Source organism: Hemiscyllium ocellatum, chromosome 22 (assembly GCF_020745735.1).
Source record: "Hemiscyllium ocellatum isolate sHemOce1 chromosome 22, sHemOce1.pat.X.cur, whole genome shotgun sequence".
Classification (NCBI taxonomy): Eukaryota; Metazoa; Chordata; class Chondrichthyes; order Orectolobiformes; family Hemiscylliidae; genus Hemiscyllium; species Hemiscyllium ocellatum.
Genome location: NC_083422.1, coordinates 35,668,235 through 35,687,334, shown reverse-complemented (window position 1 = coordinate 35,687,334; position 19,100 = coordinate 35,668,235). Strand labels below are relative to the sequence as shown.

The window sequence follows — 19,100 nt, the reverse complement described above, 5'->3', positions numbered from 1 at the left end:
AACTGAACACATCTCAGTGCCATAGATAAGTAAAAGCTTTGAAATCACTGAACATTTGTTGCAAGATTTAAAACACTGGAGAAAAAATCCTTACAATGGCTTTTTCCATTAGATGTATGAAAAAACATTTCTGCTCTTACTGTCAACAGTTTGTGAAGTTATATAAAACTTTAACAGCAGGATTAGCAGTGGATGGAGGTAATGGGCAGATTTGACTGGTGGTGACAATAATAACTAATGAACATTTGCTGAATCATAGTGTAGAACATTTTCTACTTTATTGTCCATTTGTTTACAGCGACAGAATACCAGCCATCAAAGTAACAGGCAAAAATAGAAAGCATTTGTTGGATAATTGGCCCAAGTTAGGTATAGACCCACTCTAAAATCTGGTGATATCCTGATAATAGAATTTTTATTGGTCGATGGTTAAAAAAATTCTTGTCAACAACATACTATCAGTATGTAAACTGCACTTAACATCCTGTACTTCAGATTGTGTGGGAAGCCAGAATCATTTTACATTATGAAACTGACCTGGTGAACAAACAGAACTTGATGACCTAAATTATCATGTGACTGCATGAAACACTCCAACATTAGGTGAGCTGCGATGGTGTAAAGATGTAACAAAATGGTAATTACAATCTTCTTTTAGTTGTGCTAACATATGCTTTCAAATTACTACAGTGACCTCTAGTTTATAATCATCCCCACAGTCTTTTGACTTGTAATACAAGTCAATCTACCACTTGTAACATTTTGTAAATATACCCTAGAAAATACTTAATGCTTTTTGGACTTGAATGGACAAAGTTATTGTGTTCAACACCATCATTTTCTTATTGTGGAGTACAAATGATGAGGTTAACACCCATATTCAAACAAAGTCAATATTTATATTCCTAAGCAATTACCTGTTTCAAACATAACAGCTTGATGACACATAGCTAAGTTTTGATTTATTGCTTTTTATTAGTGGCCAAACACTTAATACAAAAGGCTGCTATTTTTCACTGTGGGCATAGAATATTTTATTGTCTCCTTTAAGATCTCTCAAATTATCAGCATCAACAAAATACAAAACATTTAAATACCTCTGTGCTGGTCAACAATTTTACAAGAACACTCCTGGGAAGAAAAGCTATAAACATTTAAATTAAGTGGGCGTGATTCTTGGCTTTTAAAGACAAATTAAACTAGGTAAAAGTTTTTGGTTACATTTTCTTTTTGCTTAATAGAAGTGTGCCCAACATTATTTGAGAAAAAGAAAGTATCATATAGAAGCAAATCTTTAATATAAACAAATCATTTACAGCCTTAACTAGGCTTTTAATTATTTGAAAAATTGTAACAACAAAATAGAAATTTTTTGTAAAAAAAAATTCAATAAATTAGATATACATTGTATTATGAATTTCATGCACAAATCTGAACATTATAACACAAAGGATCGTAAATGCTTTATAAAAATATACAAAAGTACTGGAATGTAAAAAAAAGAGGGAACAAAGCTCTTTCTCATGGAAGCAAAGCAGCTATTCTACAGTTTAGTCTTGCTGATTTCCTGCCCCTCACAACATATTACATCATCTAATTAGTTCTTGATTCAGGCAAACAAATCTCGCATTGTTGTTTCTTCTCCTCAATCCCACTTTGACACAATAATTTGAAAGAAAATGCTGGATTATATCCATCATTATCTTGAGTTGGTAATGTTTTGCTTTCACTGAACTGGCAAGGTTTCGTAGCCGAACTGAACAAGTAACATGCTGTGTCATGTATGAGATTTTATCAACTGGCTCACATTTAATCTAAATGACAACACCTATAATTTGCAGTAACATAGTTAACTCTTCTGACAAAGGTGATCGAATTTGGAAAGCTGTTGGCTTTTTTTTTCTAAAGTGCACTTTAAAATCTTGATCTAGAAATAGGTCACACTTACAACAATCACAAATGAGGATTATTCAAGCTGAATGCATATTATTTAGAAAATCAAAAAATGCAAAAGATTTTTCCAATCTTGACAAACATAGGTTAATGTTAGAAAGCAAGAAGCATATTTTTCAGGGCAGTAAACAGCTAATTAATAAGGTCTATTTTGCATGATAAATCACACCATTCTAGAAATCTGACCCACTTACCCACCAATAATTAGCAGAATATCCTTTAGTCAAGTGTATATTATTTTAATAAATGAATGCAAGATCAAAAACATTTTGTTTTAGATGGTAAAGACATTTGAAAAGGGCACATTTATGCTTGGTCCTGAGTACACAGAAGAAGGTGAATTCTGACAATTGAGGTCACGTGTTGTGTTCTTGAATGTCTGATGACCTACAAAGGTATTCTTACTTCACTGGCCATGGTGGTGCTACTTGAAAGCTTACTATTGGAGGTAATACAGTGGGCACACATTTCTAATTAATAAGAAGTATCTTTCTTGGGATATTACAATACTGAAAATTATGGCAGTAATTATTCAGGGCATTTGAATGGCTGCAAACATTCATATCAATGATACTTAATAAAACATGACATTACATGTCTCCATCTTAAACCTATTTGAATAGAATGACAAGCAATACTGATGTAGAAAGTAGCACAGTCATATTACACAAAATTATTTTGTTTTCAAAATTTTATCAAGTCAAATGGATTTTGATCTTACTTCACAATGGACTTGAAATGTTCGCAACGTGTGTGTCCGTTTCTGGCAGCTGTTCATAATAATGTGGTTAAGAGTTTCAAAAGGGACTAGTTTTGGACCTTATTTTAGTGAATAAAGCAGTTTTTCTCCACCAGAATCTAGGTTGCATAAGCAGACATTAGATCATCTACATCAAAAATACATAGATAAAGTAACTTTGCATGTCTCAGAAAGTACACATTCAGCTTGTGTTAATGTTAAAAAAATTCTAATTGTAATTTACCATTTTAAAAAAATGGCTCATTGTACAACTACTCAAATAAAACTTTCAGATTTGTTGTTGCTAACAGGATCTAATACGCCAAACAGGACCAAAAGGAATCTAAGTCTACAGCAATGCACCTGTCAATTCCCTTAACCCAGTATTGTTAGGGTCAAATCAAGTACATTCAGGTCAATTAAGGCAATTTCCTGCTCCAACACCACTGCAGGTCATGCTATTGATAAAAAGGAGAATCATGGAATTGCTGCAACAGGGTACCCATCACAGCATGTGAGAAGATAGCCAGTCAATTAAAGTAACATGAACAGGAAAGAAGGACTTCGGAGAAGCCTTTGGAGCATATAGGGAGTGAAGGGCAACATTTACTTGGCTCTCCTCCACTAAAGAACGTTGGCAGCTTACTGTCACTGCCACCATTACAAAGCTGTATCTGGGGATGCTAGCAACAGTGGCATTAAGGAAATAAATGGACATGAATCTTCACCCCTCTCAATACACCACCATCATCAACATTTATGTACACATTTCGGCGAAGAAAGGGCCAATAGAAAGCACAATGTTGTGGTTGAGGAAAGAATGAAGTTACTCTTGTCACCCCCTTGACAGCAAGGGGGTTCACCATTAGCATGCATCATACCCAAAACAACATCACAAGTAATTTTCTAATGGACTGCTAAGTTTGTATGTTAGCTTGTGTTTAAATCCAGTACATGGCACAATTTGAAAATATTAATAAGACCCTCAACTGAAACTCTATCTGCAGCTTCCTACCATAAGTTTTTGGACAGTCAACTACTTAAACAACGCAATGAAAACATCCATTCCATTGAGCTCTACAGGTCAGTCTATATGCTGTCTAGCAAAAGCTACACAAAATACAAGAAACATCAAAGATTAATTGTTTTAATTGTTGTTGTTAAATACCAAATCAGTTAAATAAATTATTATTCCCTGAAAACAAAGAATATTTTAAGTGTCTTGAAAATGTTTCATAACTGAAGTGCTAGGAATCGCTGCAGAAGCATTTTTCAAAAGCGATTAACTAACAAAATTTGCTTTCATCTCTGATTGCAATAGACTCACCTTTATATCCATACAAAAAATAATTCACTGTAAATATATATAATATATATATATTTATACATATTTGGGTATATTTACATTACAGCCAGCACATGTTTTGACTCTGAAGTTCTATGCTGGATAAATTTTCCAATATTACAAAATTAACAATCTAGGCAAACTTCTTACTTCAGGTCTTGCCTAAAGTCCAAACAGCAATGGAATGAAAATTGGCCTCGTCACCAAAGCAAAATGTCGGTCTTAAGACTTATTCTGTCTTCCTTAGCAACAAAATATATTTGGCTGCACATTTTCTCCATGAACATTCTGTTCCAGTCCTTATGTTGCATTGTTTCTGCTATAACCATACCGAACAAACATTCCATTCTGGAGCCCCCAAGTTCCACGTAGATATGTTTGAAACAGGAAAGGCCATATTTAAAGTCAATTTGGCAAATGGTGGCTTTTTCATTCATGTTTTAACGGTGCCATTCATGTGCGGTTGATATTTTGAAAGACATGGCTCACTGGGCATAGGATCAGAGAATACAGAGTCGTCTCCCGATGAGCAAGAACTTCTTGTATCAGGATAACTGGGTGAATATTGTTCTAGAGGTGCAGAGAGGTCCAAATAGTCCTGCCAATAGAGTGGTGCAGATTTGTTAAAATTATGCAATGTAATTTATTTTCTTGACAATGCACTATTGAAGAATCAAATTTTAGTAGATTAATTAGATTAAAACCAAAACAAATTTATCTAGATGCCATAAGACATTAGCATAGCTACTGAAAAGTTAATGTAGGTTACATTTAACCTATAAATCCACCTAGTAAGGCAATAAAAGTGTTAAGATAATGTAGAAAAAAAATCCTATTACAGTCCTAGGTACTTGTTTCATTTTGATTTTGAAATGTTATTGTCCAGAAATTGATTTACTCAAAGTACTGAAAGTGCATTAGGCTATAATCAGAGATTTCACATGTTTGTTATCTGCTCACACTACACAATATTCCAAAATGTAATAACATATCAAAGAACAGGACTGTAAATTTAAACATCCAGTAAATGCTCAATTCAATCCAAAATCTCCTACCTGAAATATTTGCCACAAGTTTCGACAGTTCATGCTGTAAACATAAACCCCGTTAACATAAGTGTGGCAGACTACAAGTGCAGACTACAAGTCTGAACTGCTATCAATATGCAAATAGTGTCTAGCTCATGGGTACAATCATAATTTTAATTTTGAGAATATAGGTTATGATTGCTAATTGTGGCATAAAAGCTACAGTTAAATTTTATGATTAGCTTTGGACTTGAGATTTTAAAACAGTTTGATAACAAGAGCACAGATTTAGTACATTTGCTTTCTTCACCAACAAATAGTGGTAAGAGATAGTCTCCAAAATCAAGTGGACAGATTTTCAGCACAGTCTGTGTCAAAGGTCACTACAAAGCATTTCAGTGATCATGAATACTATTGTGGATTGCAAGCATCAGCTGGGAATCTCTTTTTATCAATATTTAATGTCACTTGAGAAAGATTGCTGATTGTTGGTGCCAATTAGTTGGCACCAATAAAAATGCTTTTCTTCAAACAATTAGTCTTCATTTGATCAAGATTATTGTCTCGCAGTCAGGGCTGCATGGTCTGTCATGCATAATTCATTACATAAAAAAAAACTGCTTTTGCTGCTTTTATAATACATAGTGCCCTTTGCGCATGCTTTGCCTAACTCATTTAAATTATTTTAGCTGAATATTACAATCAACTATTATTGTAAGCTTACCGCACTGGATGTTAATGTGAGAATTCGGTCCAAATCTTCAACTAGCTGTTTAAAAGTTGGTCTTTGTGAAGGAATAGCATGCCAGCAATCACGCATCATCATGTACCTACAACATCAATAATAACTGGATTTTTCTCATATCATACTACTTTGCAGTTAAATTGGTAAAGCAATTAATACAAATAGTAATTTTTTTAAAACTCTGTTGCTTAGCAACTTTCTACAATGCCCCACAGATTTTTATAATGCAATCACAAGCCAACTCATTGTGTAAAGAATAATGGTTAAGTTATATATTTTTTACATTTCTAATCTGTCATCAACTTTCAGTGATCAAAAATATCTGTACTTCCAAGACTTTTAACCTAAATTTTAGGTTCCAGGGAAATTTTCAGATGAGTGTACTATTGGCAAGTAGCCTGGAGATTGGAGAAATACGTTTTGACAGCTTTGAAATTTAAAATTAAGAAATCCCATCATGTGCATTTTGTTTTGCATCTTGTGAAAGTCAAATTTTATATTGACTATAAGAATATAATTAAGGATTGCTAAGAGTTAGTGATGCAAAGTCATTGTTTACGATATATAATAACTTTGTTATCTAGTACATGAACCAAGACCTGGGTGAGGTGCTCAGATTTTTGGCAGGATAATTACCATGAACAATTAAAAAAGAGCTGTTACTCCCTGCTGAATGTTTCAAGAGGTTGAAGGTTTGATTCATGGGTGTAAGTTTAGGCACTTGCAGCATGAGTAATCTTATTTAAATAGGTCACCATTAGGTGCGGTCCGCATTTTCCTAAATACCATCTAAACACCCAAATAGTTGCAGATCAAGACACAGCCTTAAAGTGGCACCCATAGGTCTTTGCCTTATAGGCAAAGGATAGTATATTACAAACAATACTCCAAAATTGTCACTCTTGGAACTATCATTTGTGTAATAGAATTTTAAACTTCCAAACATACCTGTAACTTTTTTAAGCTTTCCAATTTACATTGTTGTTGGATGTTGAGTTCACAAAGTGTTGTAACCTTTCTAACTTTGGCACTATGCATTACTCTTAACTATTCCAAAATCAGGTGTAACAGTCAGACACAGAAGAAATCTCTTTCAGTTTATCTCTAGTCCCCAGTGGCCACTATGTGCTGATGGTACATTCATGGGTGGGAAGTATACATATACTTGGGCTTGCAAACTTTGAGCCATTCATCTCTGTTCTATTTGATAGTTGTGTCCGACAAACAGTATTACAAACTCACAGGTCAGTGGTACAGTTGGCTGGTTTGTCCATCCTGTGGCCTTCCTTGAGAAGTTTGAAAAGTTCTTCAACTGGAATGCCTGGGTATGGTGATCCTCCCAGGGTAAATATTTCCCACATCAGCACACCGAATGACCATCTGCAACATTAACAAGCATTAGCAAGAGTTTCATTTGTTTCCAACTAGCCTTTCTTTTCACCTTCTCCACGATGTCCTTCCCCCCCACTTTGACTGTTCTGAAGCAATGACTTATTGAACAGTACAATTCGATGGACGTAGTTACTCAAAATATCTGATCACCTCATCTTGGAAGTTATTTTCTCAGTCACCTCTTAGTGAAGTATCACAGTGGAATCTAATTTGCTGTTATAAAATGTTTATTTTATAACAAGAGTAAATGTCTAATGACTGAATGACAATAATAGCCAGGAGGTGGGATCTATCCAGGAAGTCCTGACTTGGAGCTCTGCAAGTCATCATAGGCCAGCAGCAATTCCATGGGGAGCAGTAGTGCTATCAGGAGGGGATGGAAGTGTCCTGCATTGGACCAGGATTTGAAAAGTGTTTGGGAGATTCGTTCGGGTTAAGCTGGCTATTTGACATGACCCTCTCTCCTGCCAGTTAATTCCTTGAGGTAGCAGTATGAACTGCTTGTATTGGCATTAACTGAGCTATTGGAGAGCAGGTCACCTGATCCACTCCAGCTGCTGGTAAATTTACAGTGGGGAAGGGGAAGGAAGGTGGGGAGTGGGCCAGTTGCCTGCTAGGTTTAACTCCATCTTCAAACACATCAGTAGTGAGGGCACGTTAAACCCTATCCCAAGAGATCAATAACGTATCGGTTATCAAGCTTAGAGATGTTGAGACCATTTCTCGTGTCCATTCTGATAGCACCATAAATTAGTGATTGAAACCTGGAAATTCATACTCTCTATTATGCAGTATCGTACCACAATGCTTTATGCACTGTGACCACCAAAGTAGACCAGTTACTGCATCTCAGTTGAGTGCTTCATGATTTGACAGTTTGACTGGGTTAGTGATGATTCTATTTACCCATATTTTCACTAAGAAATCAAAATCACAATTTTATTTGGCCTCCGGTTACACTGCCTTCCTTCCTTAAATTAACACAACAGAATTCAGCACTTGCATTTTTATTAAACAGCAAATGAGTCCCACTGGAGTTTTAAGCTACAACCAGGTATGATTCCTTTTTCTTAAAACAATCAGGTGTTTGTTTAAAAAAAAAAATCAACTTGATATTCCACTTCCTCAGTGAGTTACGCAGGTCTCATGTATTTAAAAGCTACAGGACTTGCTGACAGTCCAGATCAGACAAGAAGCTATTGAGCTTTTCAATGTGAAATCCAAAGATTAACAAGTGTAGGTTACTGACAGGATGAAGTATGTGCTGGACAGACAACAGTAAATTCATTCTTCGGCCTGATGTCTGTGAACTCCAGTAAAACCTTCTACAGTAACCAGGTTAGTTTACAATTTAATTTCTCAATGTGCTTTAGGTAGATTAGTAACAGTGTTGTTGACTGTTACTCCACAGACCAAGGTAATGTCCTGGATACCCGGGTTCAAATGCTGCCATGGCAGATGGTGGAACTTGAATGCAATAAAAATCCATCTAGTTCACTAATGTCCTTTAGGGAAGGAAAGTGCCATCCTTACCTGGTCTGGCCTACATGTAACTCCAGAACCACAGCAATGTGATTGACACGTAATTGCTCTCTGGGCAATAAATGTGGCCAAGACAGTGACAACCTCATGCGTGAATGAATGTACAAAAAGAAGATCCAGTGACAATTTTTCAGTGTTCGATACTTCGGTTATATCTCCTTTCACGCTTCTGATCTACATATTCTTCAACTTGCTCTGCTGAGGCCCCAATGCAGCACTATTTAAGTGAGTGCCTGAACAAACATTATTGAGTTGACACCCCCCCACCCCCGTTTTCAGAATGGTAAAACCATGGGCAGAATTGCATGGAGGCAGCAATGGGGCTTCAGTTTCTGGCTACAGAGACGGGGAGGTATCTGTGTTGCCTTGTTTCCAGAAGGTTGTCCCCCACACTCCCCTAAACGTTCTGATGCTGGAGCTGAATGAGTTTGCCAAACAGTCCCACATAGGTCATGCTTGCCACCTGGCAATGCCCCTGCCCACTGCTCGGTAAATAGCAGTGGTGGCAGAATGAGTTCTTTGAGTGGGCATTTGTGCATTAAGTGGATATTGATCACGCAAGGGCTTAAATTGGTGCCCTTCTTGCTGTGGACTCAATTGGGCCAGAGACAGGGTGGCACTAAGTTCCACAGAAAACAGGGCATATGATATATGATTCTGCTTCCAGGGTAAAAGATTTAAGATATCATGAAAGAGACAGTAGGTAGATGCTGATCCTCAAGAAATCTAACTAAGAGAGCATCAGTGCAGGAATGTTTCTCTGAGCAAACTTTTATGCCCGCTCTTAGATTTGCATAAACTATCAAATCCAAGTTTATAAACACAATAAAAATTGCCTTCTGTTTTTACATTTGTGGACAAGAAAACAGAATTTATAGAATCCCCACAGTGTGGAAGTAGGCCATTTGGCCCATTGAGTCCACACTGACTCTCGAAAGAGTATCCCACCCAGACTCACCTTATCCTCGTAAACCTGCATTTCCCACGGTTAATCCACTTAGCCTGGCTTCCTGGATCCTATGGGGAAACTCAACATGGCCAATCCACCTAAGCTGCACATCTTTGGACTGTGGGAGGAAACTGGAGCACCCGGAGGAAACCCACGCAGACATGGCGAGAATGTGCAAATTCCACACAGCCGCCTGTGGGTGGAACTGAATCCAGGTCAGTGGCACGGTGAGGCAACAGTGCTACCCACTGAGCCACATGCCGTAGTGCCGGAATTGTTAAGCTAAAATCATTTTCAATTATTTAACTGTGCATATCAGTGTCTGATGAGGTAATCTGAACATTTATCAATATATGATATTCTCATTTTTCATTGTTTACAAAACCACAAAGAAAGAAATCAGCAGAATTTGTGTCAATTACACATGTCCTGGCAGCACTGACAAATGACTATTTTAAATAGATCATTAAAAGGAAGAAAGCATATTTTTATTTGTTGGAGTCATCAGTACTTACACATCACTTTGATGAGTGTAGACTCTGTCAAAAAGAGCTTCTGGAGCCATCCATTTCACTGGCAGTCGACCCTAGGTCATACAATCAAAAATATTTCAGCAATACAAAAAGGGGATTATTGCAAAAATAGACTTAAGCCAGTCAGGGAGTAAAATCAGGAGGCACTTAACCTGCAGTAAGGCTATTGTAAATCTTAAATATATGCCAACCAAGAATGTTAAAATAAATATTCAAGTCTCAGATTGAAATACTTTTGTGAAGAAATGTGTATTAAAGAACTTGCACCGATGGCAGGGAAATAGATTTGAGGTGCAAATCAGCTAACTCAATTCTCAACACTCAGAGTGAAGTTCTACTCTGGTATCTTATCTTAAAGCTAGTTCATTCAACAGGTCAGGAGCAACAGTTAACAGCCCTTTTATCAACAGAATTTAGGCAGAGTGGAAGAGGATGCTCCGATGGGAGCACATATAGGGCCGTGCACAGAGTTAATCAATCCCAAAATGCCAGTCACAGTTCCCTGTGGAGAAAGTTTTATTTTCCTGCTTTGATCTTCTCTACTCACTAATGCTTTCGTCTCAGAGATTCCGACAGCACAGCAGGATTGGTGCCTCTGCTGTGCCTCAATAGGCATGGGTCACCTGCCCCAATTATTCCAATGATGCTGTCCCTGCAGTTTGTGGCCAGGTCATGACAAGGGCAATGCAGCTTGCAGAAATCTACTTAACTGCAAATATCAGCGATTGTAAACTAATTTCAGCTTTTAAAGGTATCCAGAATGTATACCTATTTTAATATTTTAAAATGGATATTCACTTCCATTTCTCTTACGTCAATCAATTTTGTAGATGAGAGATGACTTAACACTTACTCTAAGATATTATTGCAGTGGCACATCCAAGAATTTGGGGATCACAGGCGCCAATTTATACACCACATGACCTGTTTTAGTGGCAACAGTCAATGGATAATATTGTGCAGGATGCTGATAGAATGCTCAAGTTTATCTTTAAATATAATCATAGATCTTTGTATTGATTTGAATGGGCAGATGTCTTATTTGAAAGATGGCCTATCTAATACTGCAGTATTCCCCAAGTACACTGAAGTACCAGCTGGATTTTATAGTCAAGTATCTGAGAGTGGATTTTAACCACAATTTCTGATGAAAGGGAGAGATTGCTATCAGTGAGCCAATGCCAACACCTGACATTCATCTTAGTGTTTTTTTTTCCTCCCTTCAACTAATCTTTTGCAGGATGATGCGATTAAACGGAGTGCTCTCTCTCATTATAGAGAAAAGTTTCTGCCATACTTACACCAATTCGAAAATTACTCAAGACACAGATTATACCTGAGGCACCCTCTTACGCAAACCCCACTGGACCGATTTCATTTGCAATGTCCAAGTTGCTGCAACAACAGGTATAAGCAAGGCAGAAACTTGTCATGGGAGGGTGCACCATAAGGGAGAACTGTATTACATAATCCTGTAGAAAGCAAATGGAGGTAAAGGCTGCGTTGAAGGAAGAGAAAAACATTAAGCTGAGCCTTGACTTAACTGATGGCAGTCTCGCTGTTTAGTCAGTTAAGCAAAATACCAATGAATAGAATAAAGTATTACAAATCAAATGTCCATAAAGAGTAAAACAGCTCAGTACAGGTTTTTTCTGTTACTGTATTTTAGCCAAAACAGTTGCGTAAGGCTGTGTAGTAAAGAAGGTTTTACTTCAATAATTTATAGATTTCGTCAGATAACTAGTCAAGTGGAACGCCAAGGTAATAAAATCACTATAAATATGGCAGTCACTATTTCAGTGACCTTGATTGCAATTTTATAGGCATTCTGGCTTCTTTTGAATTAAATATTGCAATTGTTTCTTCGCAATTTTGCAAGAGTGCATCCAAGCTTGAAAAATGTGGAGAAAAAGTCCAAAACAGGAAGGAATTAACATATCCTTAATAATCCACTGGAAAGAAACTGAGACCTTAGTGGTTTAGTTGCCTTTCATGGTCGTCTCTCCCAATATATCCCTCTTCAAGAAAGCCAAAGCAAGTGTTCTCAGGAGGCAGCTGCTAGTAGGTAATGTCTTTTGACAGAGGCCAATGCACTCTCTCCTAGTGCAGAAACACCTAAGGGGTGAAATTCTTCCTATCCATACTCATCAGGAGAATTTCACCACTAACCTCTGCAATAATACCTCCCAGAGTGACTAGTGGGATGACTCAAATGAGGAACTTAACATGCAGAAATCTGCCGGGAATAAATCTACCCCCTAATGTGCTTGATACTAAAATGAAAACTGTAATAAGGCAAAGATGGCAAAATGCCGCAGTTACTGTATAACCAAAATTAAACTCACATTCGTTGTCTTTTTGTAGTAGTCAATATTGTGGACATCTCGAGCTAGTCCAAAATCTGCTATTTTCATTACATTATTTTCTGTAACAAGAACATTTCGAGCTGCCAAGTCTCGGTGAATGCACTGAAACAAAAAGAAATACTTTATGCTGGAAAGCAAGGCCTAGAAACTTGCTGCTGCTGCTACACTGGTTGTTTCGGCCAAAGAAGTGGGGAGTGGGAAAGTGAGGGCTACAAGTAACATTGAGTACAAGGGAAAAGGTAAGGAATGATATGTGATGCAGTATTTAGGATGGTGTAGGACAAGAGTTAGTGGAGACACCTCTTACAATAAAGGAATTTATTATTTTAGTGGTGAGAGGAAGTTATGTGGTTCTTCAAAACGTAAGAACCTCAACTCCTTTTCTTCGCCCGATGATTCAGTACCACAGTTTTACAACCTTGTACCTTTTCAGAAGGTTCTACTAAGCTATGAATTCTATTAGGATCAGTTTTCAGAGCATGGACTGTCAATGGGAATTAGGCCAAAACTAATGTGTAGCTAATGCTAGTAAGACAGCCATTTCAAATTTGAATCCAATCTGGCAAAACGAAGTGTCACAGATGATCAGTAATGATTCAATTCTGTGGCCATGTAAAACAAAATATCAGTGCAACAAACATAGTCTTCCATCTTTTCCCCATTCTCCAAGTTTTAGCAAGGAACAATTTGAACAGCACAACGCCATTCCAGCTTTCAGGGTTAACACTTTTCATATAAACATTTAGCTTCTTCACAATATTTAGAAGAGTTTGATATGCTGGTTGCTGTCAAATCAAGTGAAGATCTAGATTACGCAAAAAAAAACAAACTTTGTAAATTTGTATTCATTTATCTAATATTTACATACATTTGCAATTCAACGGACTTTGTCCTCTTCAAGGCTACATACCTTTTGTGAAGCCAAGTATTCCATGCCCCTTGCCACTTGATAAGTGCAGGATACAAGGTCCTTGAATGTTAACTGTTCATCAGATACACGGTTTACATCAAAATTATATTCCATACCAGGGGGCCGCCTTGCACGGAGGTACTCACGCAGGTTGCCTTTGGCTGTGAATTCTACAATGACATACAATGGACCTGCACAGAACAGGCATCATGATAAATATGCACACAGAGAACATATATGCACAATCATACTCTAACGTTCTCACTGGAAAAATATCCAAACACACTACTCTGTTGTATTTTTAGTATCCTAATGCAAATTGACTGAGATTAAAAGGCAAACTGGGACAGGAGTCATATTTAACCCCCTCCCCTGAATAATTGAACTATTTTTTGCCTAACCAAACTGAATTTATTATGGACGGTCAGGAGATGAGCACTAGCTTATCCTGTACATTGAAGTTACTTTTTTTTCCCCAGAACTTTCTACAACTTGTGACTGAGCTCATGAGGATTCTGTAGTGAGCCCTGAGAGCTTAAACAAGAGAACAGAAAGATACTAACAATATTTGGGAAAGCTGTGTAGTAATTAGGATTTCTTTCCATTGTATTACCATTGTACAAAATTCATCTCAATTCAATAGAAGCCACTTTCAACAGATAAAGCCAAACAGAAATGGAAAGCAGTGGAAGGCTACGGGAAGCTAATTAGCATTTCTATTCGTCCAGAATCTAGTTATTTCCAATTGTAACTTTTTTCTTTACTTGTACTGAATCCTATCTTTTGCACTTCAATGGGAATGCATATAAATCAATATCAATAATATTACAATTATGAGATCTAAGAATGAAGTTATGAGACTGAGTCATTAACTTAGGGTAAAATGAAGGAGGTCACGTGATTTGTTCTAAAGTCTGCCTAGTTTGATTGCTTGAAATTAAAAGAGGACCAAATTATTTTACTGGGAAGATTCGAGATGCTTAAACTTAATGATAATAGTAGGTACCTGTGTGGTAAATGTGTTAGCAGTGGATAGACTAATTCTTTGAAGTCCCAGGAAAGTGAAAGTTACAAAGGGGACAGCAACAGGGAAAGATAGAGAGCATGTGATAGATTGAATGAGCCTGGAAGATTTGCCTTGCATTAGCTAGAAAAAGAATTATCCAGAAAAACTCACTGTGAAAGACTGTTCAATTCATGTGTGCTCTCAGTCTCTCTCACTCTCTGTTGCTATCCAGGTGGAAATAGCTTTGGTGTTACTGGGACAGAATCTTAGAACTCCCTCCACATCAGCACAATGGCATTATGGACTGCAGAGGCTCAAGAAAGCAGCTCACCATCACCTCCTTAAGGGCAACTAGGGACAGGCAATAAATGCTGGCCCAGCCTGTGGCACCCACATCCCACGAACAATTTAAAAAAAACTAAAAGTAAACCCTCAGGATCCAAAAGTCATTCTGCTTTAATTCTAGGAGAATCAAATGATGTTTTAGGGATCATATACCTGAGAGCGTTTTCTTTGTTAGAAGTTCTGGTTTTGTAGTTTGAAGGATAAGTTGTGTACAAAAACAGTATTTAATAAGGAGTCCTTGCGAGTTTTTTTTTGCAGCAACTCTTGTCATGTCATCAACCATGAATTTAAATGCCTTCTTAAAAATTACCGGTCTCTACCGAGCACTTAAAAACACAATCAATTCCACACTTTAAAGAAACCAAGGGCTGAATTTTACAGAACTTCCTGCTGAACATGTGAATCTTGCTGTTTGTGTTCCCTCCATATTTTATGACATAATTCTTCAAGAGGGAAAGTCAGTGAACTGTTCTCAGGTCTGATTTCAGTATCTAGTCTAGAAAGTGCAATTGTTAGGTACTTTGCGTAACATTGCTGTGCTCCTCCCTAATTTAACCTCCATTTGTTTATGTTAAGAAAGCTGGCAAAAACCAGGAGTCATAGCAATGAACTCCCGTTCTATTCCGCTTTGATACTGTCTGCAGAAACCATGATATTTCTACTTTTCATACGGGTTGTGTTCAGCTTGGCTGGTTCTCTCCTTACCATCTTGCGTGCAGGCTCCTAGCAAGTTGATTATATTCTTGTGCTTTCCAATCATTTTCATCATTTCCATCTCAGAAACAAGATCCGAGAGATCTTTTTCTGTGGCATCATCTGAGAAGATTGAATTCAATATTTTAACTTGGTTAAAACTTAAAAGAACAAGTAACTCAATTAATTCAGAAATTAATACAAATGCTACTTTCACTCTGAAATTAGCATTTGATTGAAGACACATTTTATTGATGTGCATCTTGTTCACTGATTCAATAATATACAAAATACAAAACAGGCCAGAATCCTTCTATAAGTTCTAAAAAAAAATCACACCACTATCTAGTTAGTGTAGGAATTCTGAAGTTTGTTAAGTTTGATTCCTTTGAATTTCTTACAACTGTTCGTCTAATTAGTCAAAACATTTTATACATGCCAAATAAATGCAGCATTCTGAAACTCTGACCTCCCCTCCACCTGCAGAACTAAGAAAATGTGATCTAAAATTTGCTCGTTACCTTTCAGCATCTTCACAGCCACAGTGATTGGTTCTTTAGGTTTATCTTTGTCAACTCCTACAGCTTCTGCCATCACAACTTGCCCAAAGCAGCCTTCCCCAAGAGGTTTTCCAAGTGTCAGCCTGCACATGACAACAGAAGGTTGGCACAATTGGATTTAAGATATTGTTTGGCTTATAAAGTTTTACAGAAAGGGAAACTTCAATGTCTTGCATAGCCAAAAGAACAGTGCTCCCTCTGTCAATTAGGAAATTTGCACAGCACCTTAACTTGTTGCCAGAATTTCCTAGGAAAGCACTGACGATCTAAGTCATCCATTTAGAGTAACATCCACCATTTTAGTGCTTTACAGGTGTACAATTTAGAATAGGCATTTGGAGGCTCAGTTTAACTTAGTTTAAAAATATAATTGTATCAGTTCACTATGTTGCCATAAAGCATGCATCTTTTAATCCCAATGAACATCTAAATTTTACTGAGCCAACATCACTTAAGGTCTGATAGTTTGTATTGCAATTTTTAAACATTGATGCTATACAAACATTGACATTTGCAGGTGGTCAATTTAAGTTCCACTAGATAGTGTATTTACCAGAATTCGACAATCCTTTCATTGTGCTAGAAATGTGCCCGAGATCTAATAACTAACTCAAAGCTCTCTTTCATTGCAAGCCTGCTCCACCTACATTAGTGTTAACCACTGTTTTCTTAAATGTTGATGCACTAAAATTTTCCACGTTTAGTACATCCCCTGAGGCTTCTAGGCAACAAGTAGGTTCACAGACTGCAGCAGTGACCAGAATAATGCAGGCATTAATTAGAGCACTCTGCTTTTTAGAGCCATCTAATTTAATTGAAATACTTGCTGGGAACAAAAAGACCAAGAAGACTGCATACTTTGTTTCCCCCATGGAGAATTTTCTCACTCCAACTGTACAACTTTAAAAATAAGACAAGGCAATTGTTAAAATTAAAATTATTTTCATACAGTTCTCAAAGCACATTTAGGAGGTCAGTTCTTTAAACTACACAACTCTACCTCCCTCCATTTCATCTCAAGAGCCATACAAATGACATTGATTGGATCAGTCATTGTCTTGAATGCTACCCAGAAATATCTGCTCAGGAATGGAACTTGCTCAAACTATCAATATTCAAAACACTCAGTGATTTCAGTGCCTTGATCCTTGACACTACTGACTGGAAGACCCAGGTTTGATTATCTACATGGCACAGTGCTCAGTCTAGGAGCTGTATTTTACACTCTCCCCCTGAATCTAGTGGAGTGGGGGCATCTGTTAATGATGTTGGTTGGCAAGTCCACAACCTTGCTGCCTTTCTATACCAATCCATATTATAGAGGGATACATCCACTAGGCTGCACATCCATCGGCTCACTCAGGCCTTTCAGTGGACAACTATTGCCCACTTCATGCCCTCAATCCTCCTCTGCTACTATAACATGCTGGTCAGTGGAAAACAGGAGAGACAGAGAGAGAGTAGGCCCAACAATAGGCTGAATCCTCCAGTGCCATTAATGTTTCTGATTCAATGTATCAAAACAAAAATGATTAGACGGTCACAAATATAATTCACATTAACATTTTTTTAAAATAGATTAACACATCTTCAAAAAAAAAGCTGCCATGTAACTGCGCTTCCTTACAGATTTATGCAATGAAACACTCCAGTTATCTCCAATTGTACTCAGCAAGCCAGCATTTGCTGTGAAACACAACATTCAGCGCACACTCTGTTTCAACAGTTGTTAAGTTGCAATATTCAATTTTGTCCAGGAATAGGACAGGGGCCTATAGGTCACTCAAATAGTTCAGAGGCCATTGAACAAATTAATGGGACACATTTTATTAGAGGAAGGAGACACAGACTCCAGTTTCAGGAATGCAACAGATAGGTATACTGCTGAGAAGGCAGCTGAACAACTCAGGTTCTGTGTATGAGATCTCAGGAAGTCAATAGTAAGGAATGGAGGGATCAGGACAGGCAGAAGGAATTAGTTTAATTTGACATCATATTTGGCATAACTTTGTGGGTTGAAGGGCCCATTCCTGTGCTGTACAGTTGCATGTCCTAGGAGCAGTTGGATAACTTTGTGCTGTTAGAACAAATACAAGAAATTAGTTCTAGCATTTAATAGGAAGCTAAGAGTTGGAGTCAGGACTCAAAAGTCATCCTCGGGAACTGAGAAAGTGGGAAGTTCACTGGTTCCCAATTGGGAAAACCCATGAAAAGCATGGAAGAAGCCGACGAGCAAGAACACTTCAGCACAGGTGAGGTGTGCCGGTTGAAAATCTCAAGTATCTTTTTGTTGTAACAGAGTGTTCGAGGTCAAAGCCGAGGGGCAGGAGTGGCTCACTAAAGTGAGCTATTGCAGAGCTACAGTAATGCTTGCGAATGAGTACTGGAGGGCATTTTTGAAGTTCAGGAAAATGCATGAACCCTGGACAGAGGGGTGATTGACCAAATCAGAGCAATCAGGCAGTCCAGATCAGGATGGCCCTTGGGAGGGAGTTTCAAGGCCAGATCAGCAAAATCGAAGAATTGTCATCACTCATGAAGTTAGTGAGATTTGAATATCCATTGTAACATTAACATCTTGAAGTCTGGTATCACGCACAAGTCAGTCAGGTCTGCCCTGGTTACATTTGATATTTGATGTATGCAGTGGACTGTTTGATCATAGCATGTCTCTGTTCACTGCATGTTAGTTGAGTGCTAAACCTAGGCTGTATATGTACACTGTAGATTGTGTTGGCCAGTTTACTGTTTGTTCAAAACCATGGAATTGTGTGGTTTTGTTCTCTTCCTAAGTCCACTGGACATCACTTTTTGACACTTTAACAGTAAAGGTTATTAGTCCCTAACCAGTTTGTAAGATAATTTGTTGATTGATAGGGATCATAACATAAAATTGGTGGCCTGGCCAAGGGTCATAACAGTTTTATGACATTTTAGGTAAGGAAGAAAAGGTGAGCTGGTCATTGGTCTAAGTAACAGTTTAGCATCTTCTGT

The 19,100-nt window shown here is 37.5% G+C and overlaps 1 protein-coding gene across 13 annotated transcripts in view; it reads right to left on the bottom strand.

Annotated features, from left to right (window-relative positions):
• Nucleotides 1-253: 253 nt before the first annotated feature.
• The window catches only part of LOC132826283 (fibroblast growth factor receptor 2-like), a 189,647-nt gene continuing 170,800 nt past the window's right edge, over nt 254-19,100 (bottom strand). For 12 of the 13 annotated variants that reach the window (XM_060842065.1, XM_060842067.1, XM_060842069.1 and 9 more), the window contains 8 exons: nt 16,068-16,189; nt 15,559-15,669; nt 13,503-13,693; nt 12,572-12,694; nt 10,209-10,279; nt 7,053-7,190; nt 5,790-5,895; nt 254-4,635 (listed from right to left, as the gene is read on the bottom strand). In XM_060842065.1, coding sequence (XP_060698048.1) covers nt 4,471-4,635; nt 5,790-5,895; nt 7,053-7,190; nt 10,209-10,279; nt 12,572-12,694; nt 13,503-13,693; nt 15,559-15,669; nt 16,068-16,189 — 1,027 coding nt within the window. In that variant the 3' untranslated portion in view covers nt 254-4,470. Of the gene's footprint in view, nt 4,636-5,092; nt 5,127-5,789; nt 5,896-7,052; nt 7,191-10,208; nt 10,280-12,571; nt 12,695-13,502; nt 13,694-15,558; nt 15,670-16,067; nt 16,190-19,100 lie in introns of all 13 variants that reach the window. The other variant, XM_060842064.1, reaches the window with a different exon arrangement.